General features: G+C 46.5%; 1 protein-coding gene across 1 annotated transcript; it reads right to left on the bottom strand.

Annotated features, from left to right (window-relative positions):
• Positions 1–7,083: 7,083 nt before the first annotated feature.
• On the bottom strand, positions 7,084–19,894 carry LOC136660331 (arylacetamide deacetylase-like 4). The gene is made up of 4 exons (XM_066637460.1): positions 19,721–19,894; positions 14,140–14,356; positions 11,737–11,800; positions 7,084–7,864 (listed from the first exon to the last, which is right to left on the bottom strand). The coding sequence occupies exons 1-4, from the start codon at positions 19,892–19,894 to the stop codon at positions 7,084–7,086; spliced, it is 1,236 nt and encodes a 411-aa protein (XP_066493557.1).
• Positions 19,895–21,976: the final 2,082 nt, after the last annotated feature.

The raw sequence follows: 21,976 nt of genomic DNA, 5'->3' as shown, positions 1-21,976 counted from the left end.
TGATTCGCTGATTTGGCACCATGGCAAAATATTCAGATGACTGAATATTCCTGTGTGGACACCTTCTGCCCAATCTGAGTATAAAAAGGTTTGAGCCAGTTTCCAAAGTGATTGTGTGTAACAGCCAGGAGACTAGCTGTTTCAAGGGCTTTTCCACAGCTGCGTGTCATGTAGAAAGGATGTGATCAGACAAGGCTATTAAAACAGTGCACTTTTTAAAAGACAGCAGAATTAAACATTTTTCATCAGAAGGCGCATGCAGAATGATAAATTTGCATTGGGTTTTGATGTTACTGTGCTTCTAGGTGAGGGAAATCTGGGACAAAACATTTCCAATAAAAGGTTGTCATCACATGGACCACATTACACCTTTTCTCTTCTCTTCTCTTCTCTTCTCTTCTCTTCTCTTGGGAGCTGTTACTAATGTCTACATCAGCGTTCCTCAAAGAAGGCCCTTGGGCTCCCTGACCCCTCTTTTTTTTACATTATAATTTTTTATTGTTTTTCTACAAACAAACAAACAAAAACACACACACATAAGAACATAAATATACATAACAACATTGGGTTTGCAGGATACCATATACCTATACTAAAATCTCATTCTACAAATAAAAAGGAGAAAAGAGAAAAAAAATTATCTAAATACCCTGTTTCTATACTTTCTTTCTGTTTCTATACTTTCTTTCATCATTTCCATCATCATCATAATTATCTCTCTTCATTAAAATTCTAAATTCTTATCAATATCTCATATACTAGATTTTACAACTGTTTATATCATAATAACCAAGTATATCATTTCTCTATCTATATAACATCTCAAATTAGTAGCATACAAAATTTTACAATTGTTAATGTCATTATAACTGAATATATCATTTCTCTTTCTCTAACCTCTATACCAGGGGTGCCCAAACCCCAGCCCTGGGGCCACATGCGGCCCTCGAGGCCTCTCAATGCGGCCCTCAGGGAGCCCCCAGTCTCCAATGAGCCTCTGGCCCTCTGGAGATTTGTTGGAGCCCTCACTGGCGCAATGCAACTGCTCTCAGCCTGAGGGCAACTGTCTGACCTCTCGCGTGAGCTGTGAGATGAGGGCTTCCTCCACTGTTTGCTGTTTCAGGTCTGTGATGCAGTAGCAGCAGCAAAGGAAAGGCCAGCCTTGCGTTGTGCAAGACCTTTATAGACCTTGAGCTATTTCAGGACCTTCATTCAGTCATACAAGTTCATCTTTAATATATTCATTTATGTAAACTTATGTAAATTTATTCAAATTTTAAATTTAAATTAATTCTTTTTTTCCTTGGCCCCCAGCACAGTGTCAGAGAGATGATGTGGCCCTTCTGCCAAAAACTTTGGAAACCCCTGCTCTATACCATCTCCAATTAACCTATAACATTCTAAAATTATTAATATCTAAAAATACAACATTTTAATAACATATATACTCTAATCAATTTCTACATTTTAACTCTAAACTTTAACTATCGCTTTGCATCTTTTTCCACCATTCATTATTTTTCCTCTTTCAATAAAATTCTAAACTCTGTCATTTATACAACTTATTCTAATACAAATTTTTCTGCTAAATACATACCATAAATCTAAATATAAATCAATCTACCAAATCATTTCCATATATTCGAGATCTTCCCCATCAATAAATTCCACTTCTAATTCATCAAAATTGACTTACAAAATTGACCTACAAAATACTGACCTATATATTCTCTTGTCCCAATCAAATATTATATAACTACCAGATCATATCAGTATCTTAAATCTCAATTCGTATCTCGCATCATCTCTAAACTTTAACTTCCCTCTATTTCATTTTTCATTTTTTTCCTAATAAACTTCCTACAAATCTGTTTCAATAATTCCTTCCTTAAAATGCAACCTCTCCCTACTCCTCCCCACAAATCCAAGTCCCGATAAGTCATCTTGACCCTTTGACCAATTTCTTGACCGATGTCTTCAAGTTCTGTCAATCGAAATGCCTCCTCTCTATTCTGATCCAATATCTTCCTCAATCCTCTCTTCCAGTTTGCCTCATCCAGCAATAGCTCAGATTGTTGATCCATAGTTGTCTGTCTCCAATGCTATGTCTCCGCCTTCCATCTCACTCAGCCCAGACACTTGCCTGCCCAAAATTTCCACGCTGATCTGGATCTGCAAAGACCGAATCACCTGTCTTTGTGTCAATACCAGCAATTCATCCATTTTTTCCAACATGCAGTTTTTGCACTCTTGTTCCAAAGTCAGTCATTTCTCTTTGCAATTATTTTCCAGTCCACCAGATGTCACTAGATGTCATAGACAACTCTCTTCTACAATGGAATGTGAGGAATTTTTCCCACTCTGCTAAAGACAAAGTTCTATTTTCCACTCCACACTTCACGATATCCTTCCGCGATCTAAGAAAATCCAAAATAGTCCCAAGTCCAGAGTCTGATAAGAAGAATTTATATCCAATACAGGGCTACACATTTAGAAAATATATCGATGAAATTATGCTGCATATTCTCCATATAACACCAAATGCTCAACAATCTTCTAAATATAAAAATCCACAATGAGGTGAAAGAATCTTTCCCCTCTCTCCTTTCTCCTTCAAAGAGTTGAGCCAAATCAATCCCTTAAAACCAAGGTTTACATAACACAAGCAGCACTTACTTTGTTCTTCCCAGTATCTTCTTTCAGAATATGATCTCCCACAAGGGGTTCAGCAGTTTGTCACGGTTCAAAGCTCCGTGACTCCTTCACTGTCTTGCTGGCAAAGTCCTGAAAGGCTAGCCCCCCAGCCGAGCTTTCAAGCTCCAGATACTTTAACGCCGTCAGAATAACAATCCCTCTCCTGGCAATCGTTACCAGATCTTCTAGATCTCTAGACCCGCGGTTTCAGGTGAGAAACAAGGTATTCCCAGGAGCTGGTCCTGAAAAACGTCCCCGACTCCCTGACCCTTCTTCAGGGGCTCCACGAGCACACCATAAGTGGCTGTCATCTGTTCAGCATTGTGCCACTCCATGCATGTGCCCATGCTCTGAAGCTGCCCAAGACTCTGCACATATAGTGGTGGGGCTCCCTGAGGCTCCATTTAAGAGTCTAAAAGGTTCCAAAGATTGAAATGTTTGAGAGCTGCTGGTCGACATTATGGGCCTCCCTTGTACGCTGACCAGCACAACCAGAATCTGACTACTGCCTGAACTCCTAGAGAGCTTCTGCTGGCCCGTGTTGACAGAGCTGAGTGAGAGAGAGCGCTGGTCTCATTAGCTGAAGGCCCCTTCTTACGTTCACAGCAGCATTCAAACAAATGTGCGCACCCAACTCTGGAAGGATCCTCAGCTTAGTGCTAGGAGTTCCCCTGGAATCTGCAAATCCAGGGAGAAATTCAGCAGTTCACAATCCACCCTCCTCCCTGTTTTGGGTTGCTGGAGAAGAGCATAGAAGTGAACAGGTTCCTTTGGTGACACCTGGTGGCCATTGGGACTCCTGACAACCGTATCCATCACCCTAGCTTTTCTTGTTCACATGTAGAATGAAATACAGTGGTGCCTCGCAAGACGAAATTAATTCATTCCGCAAGTCGTTTCGTATTGAGAAAATTTCGTCTTGAGAAGCGCGGTTTCCCATAGGAATGCACTGAAATTTAATTAATGCGTTCCTATGGGCAAAAAAAGTCAGAACAAAGTCAAATTTGGTTTACAAAGTGTTTATTAAGTGCTCTTTAAAGGCATACATACTGTACAGAGGATTTCAAAAATTTCAAGCAAAAAACTTCAACTTTTTAATTTTAAAAATTTGTCTTGCGAAGCACGGCCATAGAAAAATTTGTCTTGCGAGTCACCAGAAAAATCGCAAAAACGCTTTCGTCTTGCGAGTTTTTCGATGTGCGAGGCATTCGTCTTGCGAGGCACCACTGTACTTCAAACCAGGATACTTGCCCTGTTGCTGCTGTCATCGCTGGTATACTTGGGGGGGGAGGTCAAGGGGGCAAATGCCCTGTGGTGCCGCCCAGAGGGCAGCACCGTGACCCCCTCCCATTTTTTTTTAACAATCCTTTCTAATGCCCGCAACCTCCTTGGCCCCAGAAAGCCTTCTTTGGTCTCCAGAGGGCCTAAAAACATCACATCCAAATTTCATCAGGGCCAGGAACTGCCCCCCTTGCCCCCTCTCCCCCCCACCGGGCAACTACGGAGGGTCTCCGAGGGCTGGGGAGGCATCGGGTGGCCACTCTGGCTCTCAGAAGGCCTCCCTACATGCCTGTTGGAGGTGGGGTGGCATATTGGACAGCATTTTGTGTTGCTGGCCCTGGCTGACACAGGATCGCAACTGGCTGTCATAAAAGCTATTCATACATTATATTTTACTTGGGTACAGAATATCTGGGGTGGATTTCTGTGCGAATGCCCCTATGTACACTTCCCCATCGCTGGTGCTGACTAATTGAGCATCCTTGCACCCAGACACTGCATGTGCAGCTCTGTCCAACCAAGCCAGGACTGAGCATGAACAGATCCATATCCTGTCTGCAAACAGTGCAGGCCTCAAAGAACTGCTTGTAAACAAGAGTGGGAGCAAGATAGAAAAATGGCCCTTGCAGTGCTGAAGTCCTGTGGATGCTGATGCACTGCCCTTTCTCATGTGCTTGAGATACTTCTGTGAAATGAAGAACCAGAGAAATTCAGTGGTTCCCCCATCTAAAAGTGCCAGTGGGCACCAAGGAATGGGGGGAGCATTGAAGGACTGGGGCTGGCCCCAAATCAGGTGGGGTCTCCATGCTGTTCATCTAGGCATTGGCTTCTTCTCTGCCATCCTACCACTGCCTCCTCTGTGATTTCCTTCTCCTTTACAGTCTTTCCACATCAACCTACTGCTGCTTCCACCTCTGCCAGCTCATCCCTAGCCAGGAATAGGAGGGAGTAGAAGAGGACGTGTGGACAGAGGAGACAGAGAACACTGCCCTCCAAATTTCCTATGGCAGGCAGTCAGGTCAGAGGTTGGCAGGTCACAGGAGAAGCAGGGGAAAAGACAGGCAGGGGCCACTAGACACAACCCATGGACACCAGGTTGATGAAGGATGGGTTGAATGTTGGACCAGGGAGGGAAACCAGGTTCAAATCCCCACTCAGTCATGATGCTCTCTTTCAGCCTCATCAGTGGCATTCGATGTGCTGCTGGGTGAGAATGGAGATGCATTGGACATGAGAAGGCATCATGGAAGAAGGTCAGCAGTATTGGCAGCATTGCCTTTAGCACTTGAGGATGTTCAGCTGGCCCCGAAGGGAGCTGAATTCTGAAGAAGGACAACCCAATGCATGCCATGGTAACAATATCTTATGACGGCATCCCCAAAAGACAGACCAAGGGATGGTATGAGAACAATGCTTTAGCAGGGATGGGTATCAGAAAACAAGGACTCTCCTTGGTGACAATTACATGGGTCATGAATCCTAACACAGGAGATCTTCCTTGTTGTATGACTCCTCGCATAATGGGCAAGTAGGAAAGCCAACATGGCACAACATGTGATAAAGGGATTCCATTTAGGCCAAAGGCTGAACGTGTAAGAATGTTCAGGAGTGAGGCTCAGGATGGATGGAAGAGGGAGGAATTATTAGAAGTGTCCTATAGTCAATGAACAAACAAAAGTGGAACCTCTTCATATGCATTTATTTAAAGAGGCTCTTTCTCAATAGAGATCTATAGGTTGATCAACATGTGAACATTGACAACAACAGACCAACCTGAATTCTGAATTTAAAGCTTTCAGGTATAAATAAACAACTGCAATTATTTGCTAAAGAAATTTGAAGAGATTGTTGTGCAAACACATCTAATTCCGTTCACATACCCATTTTATACCGAAAGGTGTGTTTGCTCAATGTGTTCAGAGGGCCTCCAAAAAGGGACACAATAATTTCCAAACATGTCTTTGGAACAATTTCAAGGTGTTCCCACAGATCTGTTACAAAAAGAGGATTTTTTCAAACTGTTCAGAGAGCACGAAGGTCAAGAAGAGTAAAGAAGAATTCTGTCTCCTGCTCATTACAGGGGATGAGAGATAAGTAGCAGACTGTGGGCCCAATCCTATCCAATTTTCCAGCCACGGCGCAGCCGGGCTAATGGGGCGTGCACTGCATCCTGTAGTGGGGCAGGGGCAATAATGGAGGCCTCCTCAAAGTAAGGGAGTGTATGTTCTCTTATATCGGAGCTGCATTGCGCCTGCATCGGTGCTGGAAAATTGGATAGGATTGGGCCCTGTATCACAAGCCTGCAAAACACCTAATCTTGCTCTTGCTACAGCCCAAAGCAATGTAAAAAATTGGGTTTTTCGAGAAAGCACTTCTTACTGCAGGAGGACGACGCTGGGGCCCTCATCTGCAAGATCTTGGAACAGCTGTCTGCCCAGTAAGACCAGGTGGGTCTTTTAAAAAAAGATTTTTGGGGTGAGTTCAGGTTTTTTGCATGGTTTCCATAGGAATTAATAGTCAACACTGCAGGCAGGTAAAAAACATGCGTGTAGACCACCATAGGTTACAAAACACAATTGTTTTCAGGTATGTGGAAACACTTTGAATTTTTTTTCTTTAAATATTTCTCTGGAGGTTCCCTTGAATAGTTGCAAAAATGCAACTTTTTAAAAGTTGTGCAAACACATCTATGGTGGAAAATGGGTTTAAGCTAGTCAGGGGTGGGGAGTGGGAGGAATGGGGTATGTTGGGGAGGAACTGGGGACAGGGAGGGGGTGGGAAGAGGTGGTTCTACTGGGAGTTATGGACATATCAAATGCCCCTTCCAAGACATCCCCAACCTTCCTCTCTCATTGGAAATAAGCCACTAAAATGTCCAAGGAGACCCATAGGTGACTGCAGGCCTTTTTGTTGTGGCTGCATGCTATAGCATGGTGGGGGATCGAATTGCACTTGGAATCTCTGATCTTCACTGATATTTTGTGTGGGTGGGGAAGAGGAGGGAGCCATCATTGCCTCTTTGAACGATGAATGTTTCCACAAGAGCCACATTTCAGAAACAAAGCATGATGTTGTGTTGATCATTGCTTTTTATTTGGGAAAGGCATCTCATACATTTTTGATAAATGTTGTGGTGTCCCTCACAATTCGTTCTGCAGACGGTAATGAGAAGACTCCATAGCCAAAAAGGACAGCCATTCCGTGGTTGCCATCCTTAATGTGGAGCCACGTGACCGGCACACCATGGTCTTCCAACCGTTTCTTGTACAACAGTCCGTCGTCTCTGAGTGGATCAAATTCGCAGGTCACCAGGCACGTCTGGGGGAGCTTGCTGATGATAGCATCTTCGGCAAGAAGTGGTGAAAATGAAACTTCAAAAACTTGCTTTATTTCTTCATATACCTTTGGCTTAAATTGACGCAAGGCAAAGTCTTCTGGTTTGTAGCCTCTGACCTTGAACTCTTCCGGAATGAGGTCTGCACTTACCCACTTCCTATACTTCAGCCTGATCGCCTCAGGAACGTGGCAATTTTTTAAAATATCGTTCAGGATGGACAGGTCTGCGTTAAGGAAACGGCAGCCAAAATAGACTATAAGTTCAGACCACAGGAGTGGGACTCTGCGGTTCTGTTGATACGAAGGCAAAGAGAAGTCTATTCCCTGTAGTGCCGGATAGATTAAGACTTGGGCGTACACTTTGGGGAGGTCTTGTCTGTTTACCAGTAACTGGCAAACATAAGTGGCCAAAGTTGCTCCAAAGCTGTCACCACTAAGAATGACACGGGAGGAGTCCACCTGATAGGCCTCTGAATTCTTCATCAGATGGACTGTAGCCTTGAGACATTCAGTATATTGGTTTGGATAAGGATTCTCAGGAGCCACATGATACCTATGGAAACAGCAATGTAATCACAGTGCTTGATCAAAAGTGTGAAAAGACTCTTTCCTCTGCTTTCATCTGTTGACTGAAAGTGTAGGCAGAGGTGTAGCTAGGTCATTTGACACCTGGGGCCCATAATTTGACACCTCGCCCCACCTACAACAAAATTATTTTCAGTATAGTCATGACATGCCATGAATAACAATAATAATGGCCAGAAAATAAACATGGTGTACATTTCTCCACAAACTGGGATGAAATTCTCTGCCCTCCCCTGTGCGTAGTACTCAGTTATATACTGCCTGGGCATCTAGAGATTCAGTGTAGCCATCACAGTTAATAACTACTGGTAGATCTATAGTCCATAGAATCCACTTTTAAAGTCATCGAAGCCAATGACCAGCAACACCCCACTTTCCACCCCCACATCAACTTCCAACCCCCTCCTCCTATTCAACAAGCTGCATGAACTTAAGAACATAAGAACAGCCCCACTGGATCAGGCCACAGGCCCATCTAGTCCAGCTTCCTGTATCTCACAGCGGCCCACCAAATGCCCCAGGGAGCACACCAGACAACAAGAGACCTCATCCTGGTGCTCTCCCTTGCATCTGGCCTTCTGACATAGCCCATTTCTAAAATCAGGAGGTTGTATATGCACATCATGGCTTGTAACCCGTAATGGATTTTTCCTCCAGAAACGTGTCCAATCCTTTTTTAAAGGCACCCAGGCCAGACGCCATCACCACATCCTGTGGCAAGGAGTTCCACAGACCAACCACACGCTGAGTAAAGAAATATTTTCTCTTATCTGTGTGACCTCGGGCAGATACCGCTGCCCGAACGGCCCCTCCTAACCGAGGAGTTAAGTCAGATAGAGGTTAAAAGAGAAGATGTTTCAGACCTCATTGATAAATTAAAGATCAATAAGTCACCGGGCCCTGATGGCATACACCCAAGGGTTATTAAGGAATTGAAGAATGAAGTTGCAGATCTCTTGACTAAGGTATGCAACTTGTCCCTCAAAACGGCCACGGTGCCAGAAGATTGGAGGATAGCAAATGTCACGCCTATTTTTAAAAAGGGAAAGAGGGGGGACCCGGGAAACTATAGGCCGGTCAGCCTAACATCTATACCGGGTAAGATGGTGGAATGCCTCATCAAAGATAGGATCTCAAAACACATAGACGAACAGGCCTTGCTGAGGGAGAGTCAGCATGGCTTCTGTAAGGGTAAGTCTTGCCTCACGAACCTTATAGAATTCTTTGAAAAGGTCAACAGGCATGTGGATGCGGGAGAACCCGTGGACATTATATATCTGGACTTTCAGAAGGCGTTTGACACGGTCCCTCACCAAAGGCTACTGAAAAAACTCCACAGTCAGGGAATTAGAGGACAGGTCCTCTCCTGGATTGAGAACTGGTTGGAGGCCAGGAAGCAGAGAGTGGGTGTCAATGGGCAATTTTCACAATGGAGAGAGGTGAAAAGCGGTGTGCCCCAAGGATCTGTCCTGGGACCGGTGCTTTTCAACCTCTTCATAAATGACCTGGAGACAGGGTTGAGCAGTGAAGTGGCTAAGTTTGCAGACGACACCAAACTTTTCCGAGTGGTAAAGACCAGAAGTGATTGTGAGGAGCTCCAGAAGGATCTCTCCAGACTGGCAGAATGGGCAGCAAAATGGCAGATGCGCTTCAATGTCAGTAAGTGTAAAGTCATGCACATTGGGGCAAAAAATCAAAACTTTAGATATAGGCTGATGGGTTCTGAGCTGTCTGTGACAGATCAGGAGAGAGATCTTGGGGTGGTGGTGGACAGGTCGATGAAAGTGTCGACCCAATGTGCGGTGGCAGTGAAGAAGGCCAATTCTATGCTTGGGATCATTAGGAAGGGTATTGAGAACAAAATGGTTAGTATTATAATGCCGTTGTACAAATCGATGGTAAGGCCACACCTGGAGTATTGTGTCCAGTTCTGGTCGCCGCATCTCAAAAAAGACATAGTGGAAATGGAAAAGGTGCAAAAGAGAGCGACTAAGATGATTACGGGGCTGGGGCACCTTCCTTATGAGGAAAGGCTACGGCGTTTGGGCCTCTTCAGCCTAGAAAAGAGACGCTTGAGGGGGGACATGATTGAGACATACAAAATTATGCAGGGGATGAACAGAGTGGATAGGGAGATGCTCTTTACACTCTCACATAATACCAGAACCAGGGGACATCCACTAAAATTGAGTGTTGGGCGGGTTAGGACAGACAAAAGAAAATATTTCTTTACTCAGCGCGTGGTCGGTCTGTGGAACTCCTTGCCACAGGATGTGGTGCTGGCGTCTAGCCTAGACGCCTTTAAAAGGGGATTGGACGAGTTTCTGGAGGAAAAATCCATTATGGGGTACAAGCCATGATGTGTATGCGCAACCTCCTGATTATAGGAATGGGTTAAGTCAGAATGCCAGATGTAGGGGAGGGCACCAGGATGAGGTCTCTTGTTATCTGGTGTGCTCCCTGGGGCATTTGGTGGGCCGCTGTGAGATACAGGAAGCTGGACTAGATGGGCCTATGGCCTGATCCAGTGGGGCTGTTCTTATGTTCTTATGTTCTTATGTTCTTACCTGAAAAACTTTGCATGCAAACAAAACCCATGAGAACATTTTTTTTCCTGCAATGATTATAAACTTTACATGGTTAGATGTATGTAACCCCCTCTACCTATTCCCAGTTCCCATCAGAAGTCACAGTTAATACCCCCAATAGTAATCCTTCCACCCATTGTCCGCTACTCATCTCCCTGTTTGCAATATAAGAACCTTTCCACCACCCCTCCCAATATTAGCCCCCCACATGTCCCCCTCTCCATGATCCCACCCTCAACCAGATTCTGGGGTCCACTTTAACAGACATCTAAGCAAGTGACCAACAACATCCAACATTCCCACCAGTGGCATCACTAGGGTTGGTGTCACCCTCATTAATTTTATTTATTTATTTATTTTACTGTATAACAGTAAAGGTCACCCAACAAATCAGTAATCAACAGAAACAAAACACAAAACCAGAGGCCAGCTTGATGGCATTGACACAACTGAATATGAGTTCCAGTATTAGCTCTAATACTTGGAAATGAAAGTTGGCACTGCTAACAACTTATTGGTTCCATGCTGTGTCTTAACAATACCTCACTGGCTCTTGGAACAATCAGTCTCATTGGTCAGTTTTGAGTTAAAGAAATTCACTTTTTGTTACATAAGGCAATTGAGTTTTCCTCTTCCGGTTACCTGACTATAACTTTTGATAGAACATAATCGACAGTTTCTGCATTAAATTACCCATCGAATGATATATAATTTTATGGTATTATTCACAAACAGCAAGGTTTGCACAATTTTGACCACTAGTGGTGTCACACATATCCCTAAGGGTGTCACCCAATGTTTTCTGCCCCCACCCCCTGCTAGCTATGCCACTGAGTGCAGGGGAAGTGTCTTGTATATACCCCCTTTGTATAGCCGAAGATTCCCCACTGGCATTGTCATTTTCCATATCAACCTGCCCAGAATTAAGATCATTTTCTGAGGCTGACTGAGGGGGTTGCCTCAGGTGGAGGATTGATGGACTTTCCTGATCCAGTCCTTGGATTCAAAAAGGAAGAGAGGGATAGAACAGAAGAGGCAGCATGGAGGAGAAGATTGTGATGAACAGAAGAGCACCTGATTATCTAGCAGGGATGTGCGGAGTGTGTGGGTTGCATGTGCTTGCACACCTCACATACAGCGGCGCTTTTTGAAGGACTCTGGCAGGGAGGCTCTGCATCACCTACCTCCCCACCCACAGCATGTCCCTGCTATCTAGAAGCAAAAGAGGCACGTCTCTGAAATGAGCACTTACCCTACAGCTACCACCACGGAATCAGTTTCTTTGGCGATATGCCGGCATATTCTCTCATAGGCATCTGAAAGTCAGCACTTGTCAGTTATTATACATTTAAGGACAGAAAAGCACCACTGCAATTAAAAGTTATGATAAGGGGTTGTTGGGGATTAAAAGTTATGATAAGGAGTCCCAATGAGAAGTCAGGCTGACTGATTTACAGCCCAGTCTTAACTGTACTGGCTGCCAGTGGAACATCTGCTCCCCTGGCAGAAGTGTCATGACAGTGGCCGAAGTGCTGCTGCAACAGCACGCATGACGAGGCCACCAGAGCTCATGGCTGGTGGCCACACGCTCAGGCTAGCAGAGAAGCCTCCCACTGCTAGTGCCAGTATGTTGGTGATGGGTGTGGGCAGTGGGAGGAATGGGGTGGGGAGGAGTGGGGGAATATTTGGATCAGGATGGGATACGCAGGAGGCAGAATGGGGGAGGAAGGGGGTGGTTACCAGTAGTGCTCACATGTGCTAGTATCCTGAACCTCTTCCTTCCTCCATTCCCTCTCTCTTTACTTTCTTTGGTGAGAATCTCTCAGGACCCATTGGAAGTGATGTCATGACCGGAAGTGACATCATCAAGCAGGGAAATTTGTAATGATCCTAGGCTGCAATCCTACCCACACTTTCCCAGGCTTAAGTCCCATTTACTAACATTGTTAAAAGCATATACAGAGCAGCCTGCTAAAAGTACAGATCTATAACGTTTCCCCAGTGCAGTCACATGCCATGGTAGCATAAAGTCTAAGATATTAAAAATAAAATATTGAATAGGGACTCACATGAAATTGGCTCGCAACCCACCTAGTGGTTCCTGACCCACAGTTTGAGAAACACTGGTGTAACAGGTTATCCACCAATTGCAGGAAGAACTGTAACTGATCTCCTTAATCTGTTAGCGTTTCGTCACTGATTCTCTTATTTATTTTGTATTTTTGTATACCACCCTTCCTCCAAGAAGCTCAGGGTGGAGTACATGGTCCCTTCCCTCCTTTATGTCCTCACAACAACCCTGTGGGGTACATGAGATTGAGAGAATGTGACTGGTCCAATGTCACCCAGGAAGCTTCATGGCTGTCCTGGATCTTTCAGGTCCAAGTTCAGCACCACAGCCGCTACACCAGGGGTGACAAACATCAGGCCTGGGGGCTGGATGCAGCCCCAGAAGTGGTTTCTCCAGCCCACCTTTATAATTGGGCTCTCTCACATCTGGAAAATCTGAACAAGATCTGCACATTTTCTCTTTTGTCAGTTGCAGCTAATGAGTTTCTATGTGAGAACAAAGTGCTTGTTTCTGGCCATAATCTGCTTAATGATGTCATTTCCTGCTTTATGATGTCACTTCCAGCCCTCAGCAAGCACCGAGAATGCTATTGGCCCACTATAGGAAATGAGTAACACCCCTGCACTATACTCTCCTGGCTGTTTCTACATTTGATTAACCTGCTGCTTACCACTTCTTTTCCTGTTCTGTTCTGCCTGGGTGATGATGGCTGCCATTGAAACAATCCATTGAAACCCATTGAATGTGGATGCATGACGTACACCTCTGGATGTGCACCCAGGTGCAAAATGATGCTTTGCTTTCATTGTGGACTTGCACCCAAGTGCACTTCCCATCCTGCTCCAACCAGTCATGAATCAGCACACCGGGATCACAGCCTTGCCGTGGAAAGCAACAAAACCTGCTTTTGGCAGGGATGTGGCAAGAAAGAGAGTCACCCACACATCTGGGAACAGGGACAGGTTCACAATGAGGTCAATGCATGAACTTTGCTTTCCCTCAAATGTGGTCAACAAATCTCATCACACTATGCAATGAGATCACACTACAAGATCCCTAACCAACGCTCTGTGAGATCTTGCAGCTAAGAAGAAGAAAAAGACTCATAGCCCAATCCTGAGCTCATACCACTGGTGCTCCACCAGTGGTGAGTGTTGCAAACATGCCATAAAGCACATTTGTGGCCCTCAATACCAGCCCACCGCCAGAGGTAGCTCAGTGCCAGGAGGTGCTGGGTTAGTGCCGGTGGATCGCTGGTGCTCCGCTGCTTGATGATTGCATGGACCATAGGGCAGTGGAAAGGTGAGTGGGGACGTTGGGGGGAGGCAGGAAGGAGGTGTTCCATGGTGGAGGCATGCTGGGAGAAGGAACAGGAGGGAGGTGGGACCAGCGCAGCTCTGCTTTGCCACATCCAGAGCCTCCATGTTGGGCCATGAGGCCTGACACGGAGTCTCTTGATTCTGTGGCAGCCCAAGGGTGGCCACAGAATCGTTTAGCCCCATTGTTAATGGGGCTGTTAATCATCAAGCATTACTTTTTTTTGCGGGTTCAACATTTTCAATAAACCTGACATGTCTTTCTTACCGATGCTTCCGAATGTGCCCGCACCTCCGTGGAAGAAAAGGACCGCTTTCCTTCTTTCAGTGCCTGTTTTTTTAGACTGATAAATCCTCACCGGCACCTCACCAAAGTCCTCATTTTGGATGAGAATTGATGGGTCCTTGAAAGGAAGCACTCCATTTACCAGAAGTCGAAGTGTTCCAAGCAGGCTTTGAAGTCCCAGTTTCTCCAAAACGAAACCCTGATTGGAAAGAAATTTGTTCCAGGAGCTCATTTGAGACTTGCACAACTTGTATTCCTCAAAGGAAAATGTTAGGAATGGCTCAGATTTCATCACTCCGGAGCTACAGTTGAAATTAAGGAAACTGAGGCTGCAAATCTATGTATACTTTCCTAGGAGTTGGCCCCATTGGCTACAGTGGAACTTACTTCTGAGTAAACATGCATGTAGGATTGGGCTGTGAGGACCCAATCCTGTTCCCCACCAGTTTACACCAGGGCTCTCCAAACCCTGGCCCAGGGGCCAGATGCGGCCCGCAGCCAGCCTCTTGTCCCCTCAAAGCATATAGCCCATTTGACTGAACGTGATTGGAGCTGTGCTCTGATTGCATCTGGAGAGTGTTCTAAGGGCCAGAGAGATTGAATGAATGAGCCCATTCATTTATCTATTCACTCATCTAAGTTACATCTCTAATTAATTTATATAAATTTTATATTTAAATTTTTTTTCTGGCCCTCTACCCTGTGCCAGATATTTAATGCGGCCCTCTGGCCAAAAAGTTTGGAGACCCCTGGTTTACATGATGTAGCAGTGCCAACGGAGCAAGTGCTGCATCCTACAGTGGGGATAAATAAAAGGTTTTTTACTTGCCTCCTGGTAGGCCTCCTGGTTGTTTAGCTGGCCTAACACTGAGGAGCCTCTGGGAGTGGGTCCAAGCCAGGATAGGGGGATAGGATCCTGGCATGCATTGCTGCTGCCAAAATCCACTCCCTCCAGCCCCTGAACCTACTTGCCTGCCACCTTACCTGCTCTGGTGTGATATCTGGAAGCCAGTGGCAAACATGAGAGGCCCCTGCCGTTTGCACTGGTGGCCCCAAAGAATAGGACAGCACCAAGACTTTTGTGATGCTTTAAGTGGGAGATCTGCTGCCGTAAGTCACAAGTGTTTATATGCTTATGATAGCACGTCCAGGTTTTGCTCAAAGCTGAAAAGATGCACAAAGGCTCAGGCAAATAGATTATTTAAGGGAGGCATGGGAAACAATGAATTTAACAACAACAATAACCTTAAGGACACAATCCAAAAGGCGCCCTGGGGCAACGCAAGTCCTTTGCAGTGGCCCATCATCATTGCAAAAGTGCCGTAAAGCACTTTTGGGCTGATTGAAGGGGAGGGAGGACGGCCCACAGTCATGCACGGGCCTCCAGAGGCCAAACCGGGTTCTGTTGCACCGGCAGATGGTTACGTATGCGCTGGCCTTTCCAGGCCGGCATGGGGTTTGGGGTGTGTGGGGAGGGTGGGAGTGAGGTATCTTAAGACAGGAGAGGGGGCATTGGGGAAGTGGGAGGCAGGGTCGGGACTCAGCAGTTATGCCAGATCTTAACCCCCATTCCTGGGCAGCCTACCCAGGCCATTTCTGGGCTGCTCAGATCTGCGCCACCTCTACCAGATCTGAGTAGACCCATTTGGGCTGGAAGCGGTTCCCCTTGTCCTGTTTGCAGCCCGAAACTTGCTTGGAATACAGGGCAGGCATGCTGGCCTTCCTGTTCCAGCGCAAGCTGGGATTGTGCAATAAGAAATATCTGCCCAACATAAGCACTGCAAAGTTAACACTTGACCAACTGCAATGAGCTGTGCTGGTAGGAACACTGAACGTGATATGGTGATATCTCACCAGTTCTTAAACTCTTGGGTAGAGTTCAAACTAGTGAGCGTCCAAAAATCTCAGTCCAAACATCTGATGGGCTGTGACACAACTGGATGATGATGATGATAGCAGCTGCCTTCGTCCATTGTGTTTCCCCTCATAGCTGCTGTACGTACATGGAGTCTCTATGTACATCCATTCCGGATATTAGCTGTCACTATTGCTAATCACCATGACACAGTCCAGAGTCTCTCTGACTGGTCTTACACGCTCCTGGTTCACTGGCCAAACACCCCCAGTTAGTCAGAGATGCATGTTCCCATTTTGTTCTTGTGTATCCTAGTATCTCAAGGGTCTTCATACTCCAAGAGAGAGCAGGGTACAGTTCCTAGACAAAAAGCCAAACGTTTGCACATTCACCTGACTGGCCTAGCACACCAAACAGTTGGGTGCACAAGTCCTCAGGGCAAACCGCCCTCCAGTAGGTGCCACCACCCCTTCTAGCAGTCAATCCTTCAGCCAAGGGGAAGCTGAAGCCCTATGGACTAACTCCCCAAGCCCTGTCACATGACTGTATCTAATCCTTTATAGGAGCATAAGAACAGTCCTAATGGATCAGAACATTGGTCTATATAATTTTGAATACCAGGTCGGTGAATAATAAAACCTGCATCATCTGGGATTTAATCCTGGATGAGAAAGCTGACCTGGTATGTATTACGGAGACCTGGTTGGACATGGCAGGAGGAGTTAGTCTCTCCGAGGTTGTCCACCAGGTTTTCAGGTGTTGCAACAGCCAAGATTGCAGGGACGGGGAGGGGGAGTTGCAATAGTCTATCTTGAGTCCATCTCCCTTACCAGGTGCCCTGTTCAGCAGTTTGCTGGGTTTGAGTGCCTGCATGTTGTGTTGAGAGGGCCGGACAGGATTGGGATTCTGTTGGTGTACCACCTGCCCTACTGCCCAACAGTCTCCCTGAGCTGACCAGGGTGATCTCGGGGGTAGCATTAGAGTTCCCCTGCCTATTAGTGCTGGGGGACTTCAATGTTCATGCCGAGGCCCCTGCGGCAGGTGCAGCTCAGGATTTCATGGCTGCCATGACAACCATGGGCCTGCCCCAGAAGATCTTGGCCCCAACACATACTTCAGGACACGTGCTGGACCTGGTGTTTACAGTTGGGCATAGGGATAGTGATCTGGATGTAGAGGAGGTTAAGGAGGTAGAGCTCATTACAGAGCCTATTCCGTGGCAGTGGTAGCAACGAAGAGATCTTTTTTCTCTGCTATCATTGCGTTTGCTGAGAACCATCCAGTAGTGCTGTTCTGTGTAGTACGGGGCCTCCTCCATCAGGCCCCTCCAGTAGACCAGGAGGAACACATGGTCAGCCGCTGTGACATGTCTGCACAACATTTCACAGATAAAATTGATTGTATTCTTCACAACTTGGATGCCACATTGACAATGTCTGACGATGTTCCCTTGGCAACTGCTTGTCCAGTGTTGTGGGATTTTTGCAGCTTGTACAGCCTGAGGATGTGGACAGACTCTTTGGAGTGTGAGGCCATCGGCCTGCCTGCTTGACCCTTGCCCGGCTTGGCTGATAAGAGCTGCCTGGGGTGGACTGGCTGAGTGGACAGGGAGGGTGGTCAACTCTTCCTTGATGGAGGGGACGTTACCACATACTTTGAAATGGGCGGTGATTCGCCCACTCCTGAAGAGGCCCTCCCTGGATTCCACTGTATTAGACAACTACCAGCCAGTCTCCAACATCCCGTTTCTGGGCAAGGTAATTGAGCGGGTGGTGGCGTCTCAACTCCAGAGGGTCTTGGATGAAGCGGATTATCTGGATCCGTTTCAATCTGGTTTCAGGCCGGGCTTTGGGATGGAAACCGCCTTCGTCGCCTTGGTAGATGACCTACGCCGGGGACTGGATAGGGGGAGTGCGTCCCTGTTGGTCCTGCTGGACCTCTCAGCGGCTTTCGATACCATCAACCATGGTATCCTTCTGGGCGGATTGGGCGAGCTGGGAGTTGGAGGCACTGTTTTGCGGTGGTTCCACTCCTACTTGGAGGATCGGTCCCAGATGGTGGTGCTCGGGGATGCCTGTTCGACACCCTGGCCCTTGAGGTGCGGGGTGCCACAGGGTTCAATTCTGTCCCCCATGCTATTTAACATCTACATGAAACCGCTGGGAGAGGTCATTCGGGGGTTTGGAGTGGGGTGCCATCAATATACTGATGACACCCAGCTCTATCTCTCCTTTCCTCCAGACTCCAGGGTGGTGGTTGAGGTCCTGGAGTGCTGTCTGGAGGCAGTGAGGATCTGGATCAAGCTGAAATTAAATCCAGATAAGACAGAGGCTCTCCTGGTTCAGAAATCCTCAATGCAGGTGCTGGAGTATCGGCTTGCACTGAATGGGGTTGCACTCCCCCTGAAGGAGCAGGTCCACAGCTTGAGGGTCCACCTGAACTCGCAGCTAATCCTGGATTTCCAGGTGGCAGCTGTGGCTGGGGGGGCCTTTGCTCAGCTTCGGCTGGTGCGCCAGCTGTGACCGTACTTGGATCGTGCAGACCTGGCCATGGTGATCCATGCCACGGTGACATCGAGGCTAGATTATTGTAACGCGCTCTATGAGGGGCTGCCCTTGAAGACAGTTCGGAAACTGCAACTAGTGCAGAATGCGGCGGCCCACGTAGTTACTGGAGGTAGGCGGTTTGACTCAGTCAGTCCGCTTCTCCAGCGGCTGTACTGGCTGCCCATTCGTTTCAGGGTCCAATTCAAGGTGCTGGTTTTGACCTTTAAAGCCCTATACTGCTCTGGGCCAGGGTATCTTAGAGATCACCTACTCCCGTCCAATCCGGCTTGTCCTCTTAGGTCACCAGAGAAGGGCTTTTTACAAGTGCCACCGCCTAGGGAGGTATGTGGGGCGGCAGCAAGAAATAGGACCTTCTCAGTAGTGGCACCAACACTATGGAATTCCCTTCCCCTTGACTTAAGAACTGCTCCCTCTCTTGAAACTTTTTGGCGAGGCCTAAAGACCCTTCTGTTTAGACAAGCCTTCTGAGTTCCTGGCCTTTATAACATCTTTTAATATCTTTTGAAACATCTGGTTACAGACCTGATCCTTTTCTAATTTGCTGCGCTATGCTCTTTTACCTGGTTATTTTTTTTTCTTATCTGACTACTGTTTTTATGATATGTTATGTTTTTATCTGTTTTTAAATTATGTGTTTTTTTTAAATTTGTTTTAACCTTGTTTGTAAGCCGCCTTGAGTCCCTTCGGGGAGAAAGGCGGGGTAAAAATAAAGTTAATATAATAATAATAATAATAATAATAATAATAATAATAATAATAATAATAATAATAATTCAGCATCCTGTTTTCCCAACCAGGACCACTAGGTGGTTCTAGGATGTCCACAAGCAGGTGATAATAGCCCTCTCCTATATGCCCCTCCAGTAAGTGGTAGAGTTACAGTCAGTGCCTGTTAACTTAGAGACAGTATAAACCTGGCTAGCAGCATGATCCACTCAGATGTACATCCCATGGTGTTCAATGGGGCTTACTCAAGAAAATCTATATAGGGTTGTAGCCTGAAAGTCATTCATGGACCCATCATCTTGTTATAGAATCTCTAGTATAGATGATATAAAAGTTGTTGATGGACCACGTTTTGTTATCAAAACCTTTCCCCAAGACCACAGGTTTCTGAGTTTTAAAAATCCAGAAAACTTACCAAAGCCATCACTGACAAGAACAGAGTGAAATAGAAGCGGACCTTTAGTGGTTGGTCAATTCCAGGAGGCAGGACAGCTTTGGCATATTGGAAGACAGCACAGCCCAGAATGATGGCTGGAAGGCTGAACACTGAGACAAGAAGGCACGCAAGGGACTTCGCAAGGGATGCCATTGCTCTGCACCCAGCCACACAACAGAGAGCTGGATCTGGCTAGATGCTAGTCAGGGCATTTATCCTCTTCCTTCTCTATGCCCTGGTTCTAGGTGAGTAAGCACCCGAGGCACCCTCTTGCAACACCTCAAAAGATATACACAAAGACATATGTATTTGTGTGAGAGAGTGTGTGTCTTTCACAAATAAATACACACGTGTGTGTGTGTGTGTGTGTTTAGGGAGAGAGATAATAAGGATGTAATATTAAGAATTGGCTCCATCTCAACCCATGATGAATACACCCACATGAGGATAAAGATTATTTCAAATTGGAAAAGGCATATAGGAAGCATTCCAAGGAGTGGACCTACAATTACACGGGTTGCATATAACCTGTAATAATGAGGAAGCCATTTTTATTCTCAAGAAAAATAATAATATGAAAACTCAACCTATGTTATTTATTTTAGGTTTTTGCTGTCAAGATCATTTCTGGTGGGCACCAAGGTGAAGACACAAAACTGTCTTATTTTGAAAGGGTGGTACATGCTAACTGGTTAAGAGGCACTTTTACAAGTGGGTGCTCCTCTTCTATTTAGCAGGGGGAGAGTAACTGGCCCGCCTCACCCCAGCAGTGTCTTTTCTAGCGGCTGTCTGCTGGTGTTGCATCTTTTTAGATTGTGAGCCCTTTAGGGACAGGGTGCCATGAGATATTTGATTTTCTCTGTAAAATGCTTTGTGAACTTTTTGTTGAAAAGCAGTATATAAATACTGTTGTTGTTGTTGTTGTTTTGTGACACTCAGGGTGCAATTCTAACTGCGCCCTATGCTGGCCATAAAGCATGTTTACGTGCTGTAAAGTATGTTTATGCCTCCTCCAGGGGAAGCCAGGCTGGCGCTCCAAGAAGCGCCGGCCTGTGGAGGCTGACATAAGCCTCCACGCCGGCTTCCCCCCAGCTCATCCCCAGCTCAGATGAGCCGATGCAAGGACGAAAGTTAGGCATAGGGAGGCGGGGAGGAGGAGGGAGGGAGGCATCCCTGAGTGGGGGGAGGGCAGGCGGTGGGTGGCCCCAGGGGTGGGCGGATCTGGTGGTTATGCTAGATCCCAACCCCCATTCCCGGGGAGAACAGAGCAGTTTCAAGCCTCTCCGCTCTCCTCTGACTTGTGCCACCTCCAGAGGTGATGCAAGTCTGAGGAGACCAATTGTCACCAGAAGCCCTTACCCAGGGGAAAAGTTTCCCCTTGACTCTGGCTAAGCCGCTTCTTGCCACAATCCTGCGGTGGATACAGCGCAAGCTTCTTTGCTTGCCTGTTCCAGCACAGGATAGGATTGCGCTCTCACAGTCCAGTCCTATCCTATCCCCTCTACCAGCATCAATGTAACCGTACCAGAAAGAGGTTGCATGATCAGACAGTTTGCAGGAGGTAAGTGTACTTACGTCCTGGTAGGCTGTACGATTGCGAACGGATCTTCCCCTTTTCTCCCAATCAGACGGAGCCATCTGGCTGTGTTCTTGTGATACTTTGCTGCCCAGTGATGATATCTGTGGAATTCCTTGACCCAGAATATGGTAATGGCATCTGGCCTAGATGTCTTTAAAAGGGGGTTGGACAAATTGATGGAGGAAACCTGCCATGATGACAGAGATAGCTTATCTCTGAATGCCAGATGCAAGAGAATGGCCACAGGATGCAGGTCTCTTGTTGTCTCTTGTTGCCTTGGGATCTGAAGGCCTTAGGAGTGGACCTCAACAAGTGGGAAACCCTGGCTTCTGAGCGGCCTGCTTGGAGGCAGGCTGTGCAACATGGCCTTTCCCAACAGACTGAGGCAAAGAGGCAAAGAAGGAAGGCCCATAGCCAGGGAGACAGATCAGGGACAGACTGCACTTGCTCCCAGTGTGGAATGGATTGTCACTCCCGAATTGGCCTTTTCAGCCACACTAGACGCTGTTCCAGAACCACCATTCAGAGCGCGATACCAGAGTCTTTTGAGACTGAAGATTGCCAACAGGTTGCCTTGTGTGCTCCCAGAAGCATCTGTTGGGCCACTGTAAGATACTGGAAGCTGGACTAGATGGACTGATCCAGCAGGGCTCTTC

This window comes from Tiliqua scincoides, chromosome 9, assembly GCF_035046505.1.
Source record: "Tiliqua scincoides isolate rTilSci1 chromosome 9, rTilSci1.hap2, whole genome shotgun sequence".
Taxonomy (NCBI): Eukaryota; Metazoa; Chordata; class Lepidosauria; order Squamata; family Scincidae; genus Tiliqua; species Tiliqua scincoides.
Note: the sequence above shows the minus strand (reverse complement) of the source record. Positions and strands in the feature narration are given on the sequence as shown.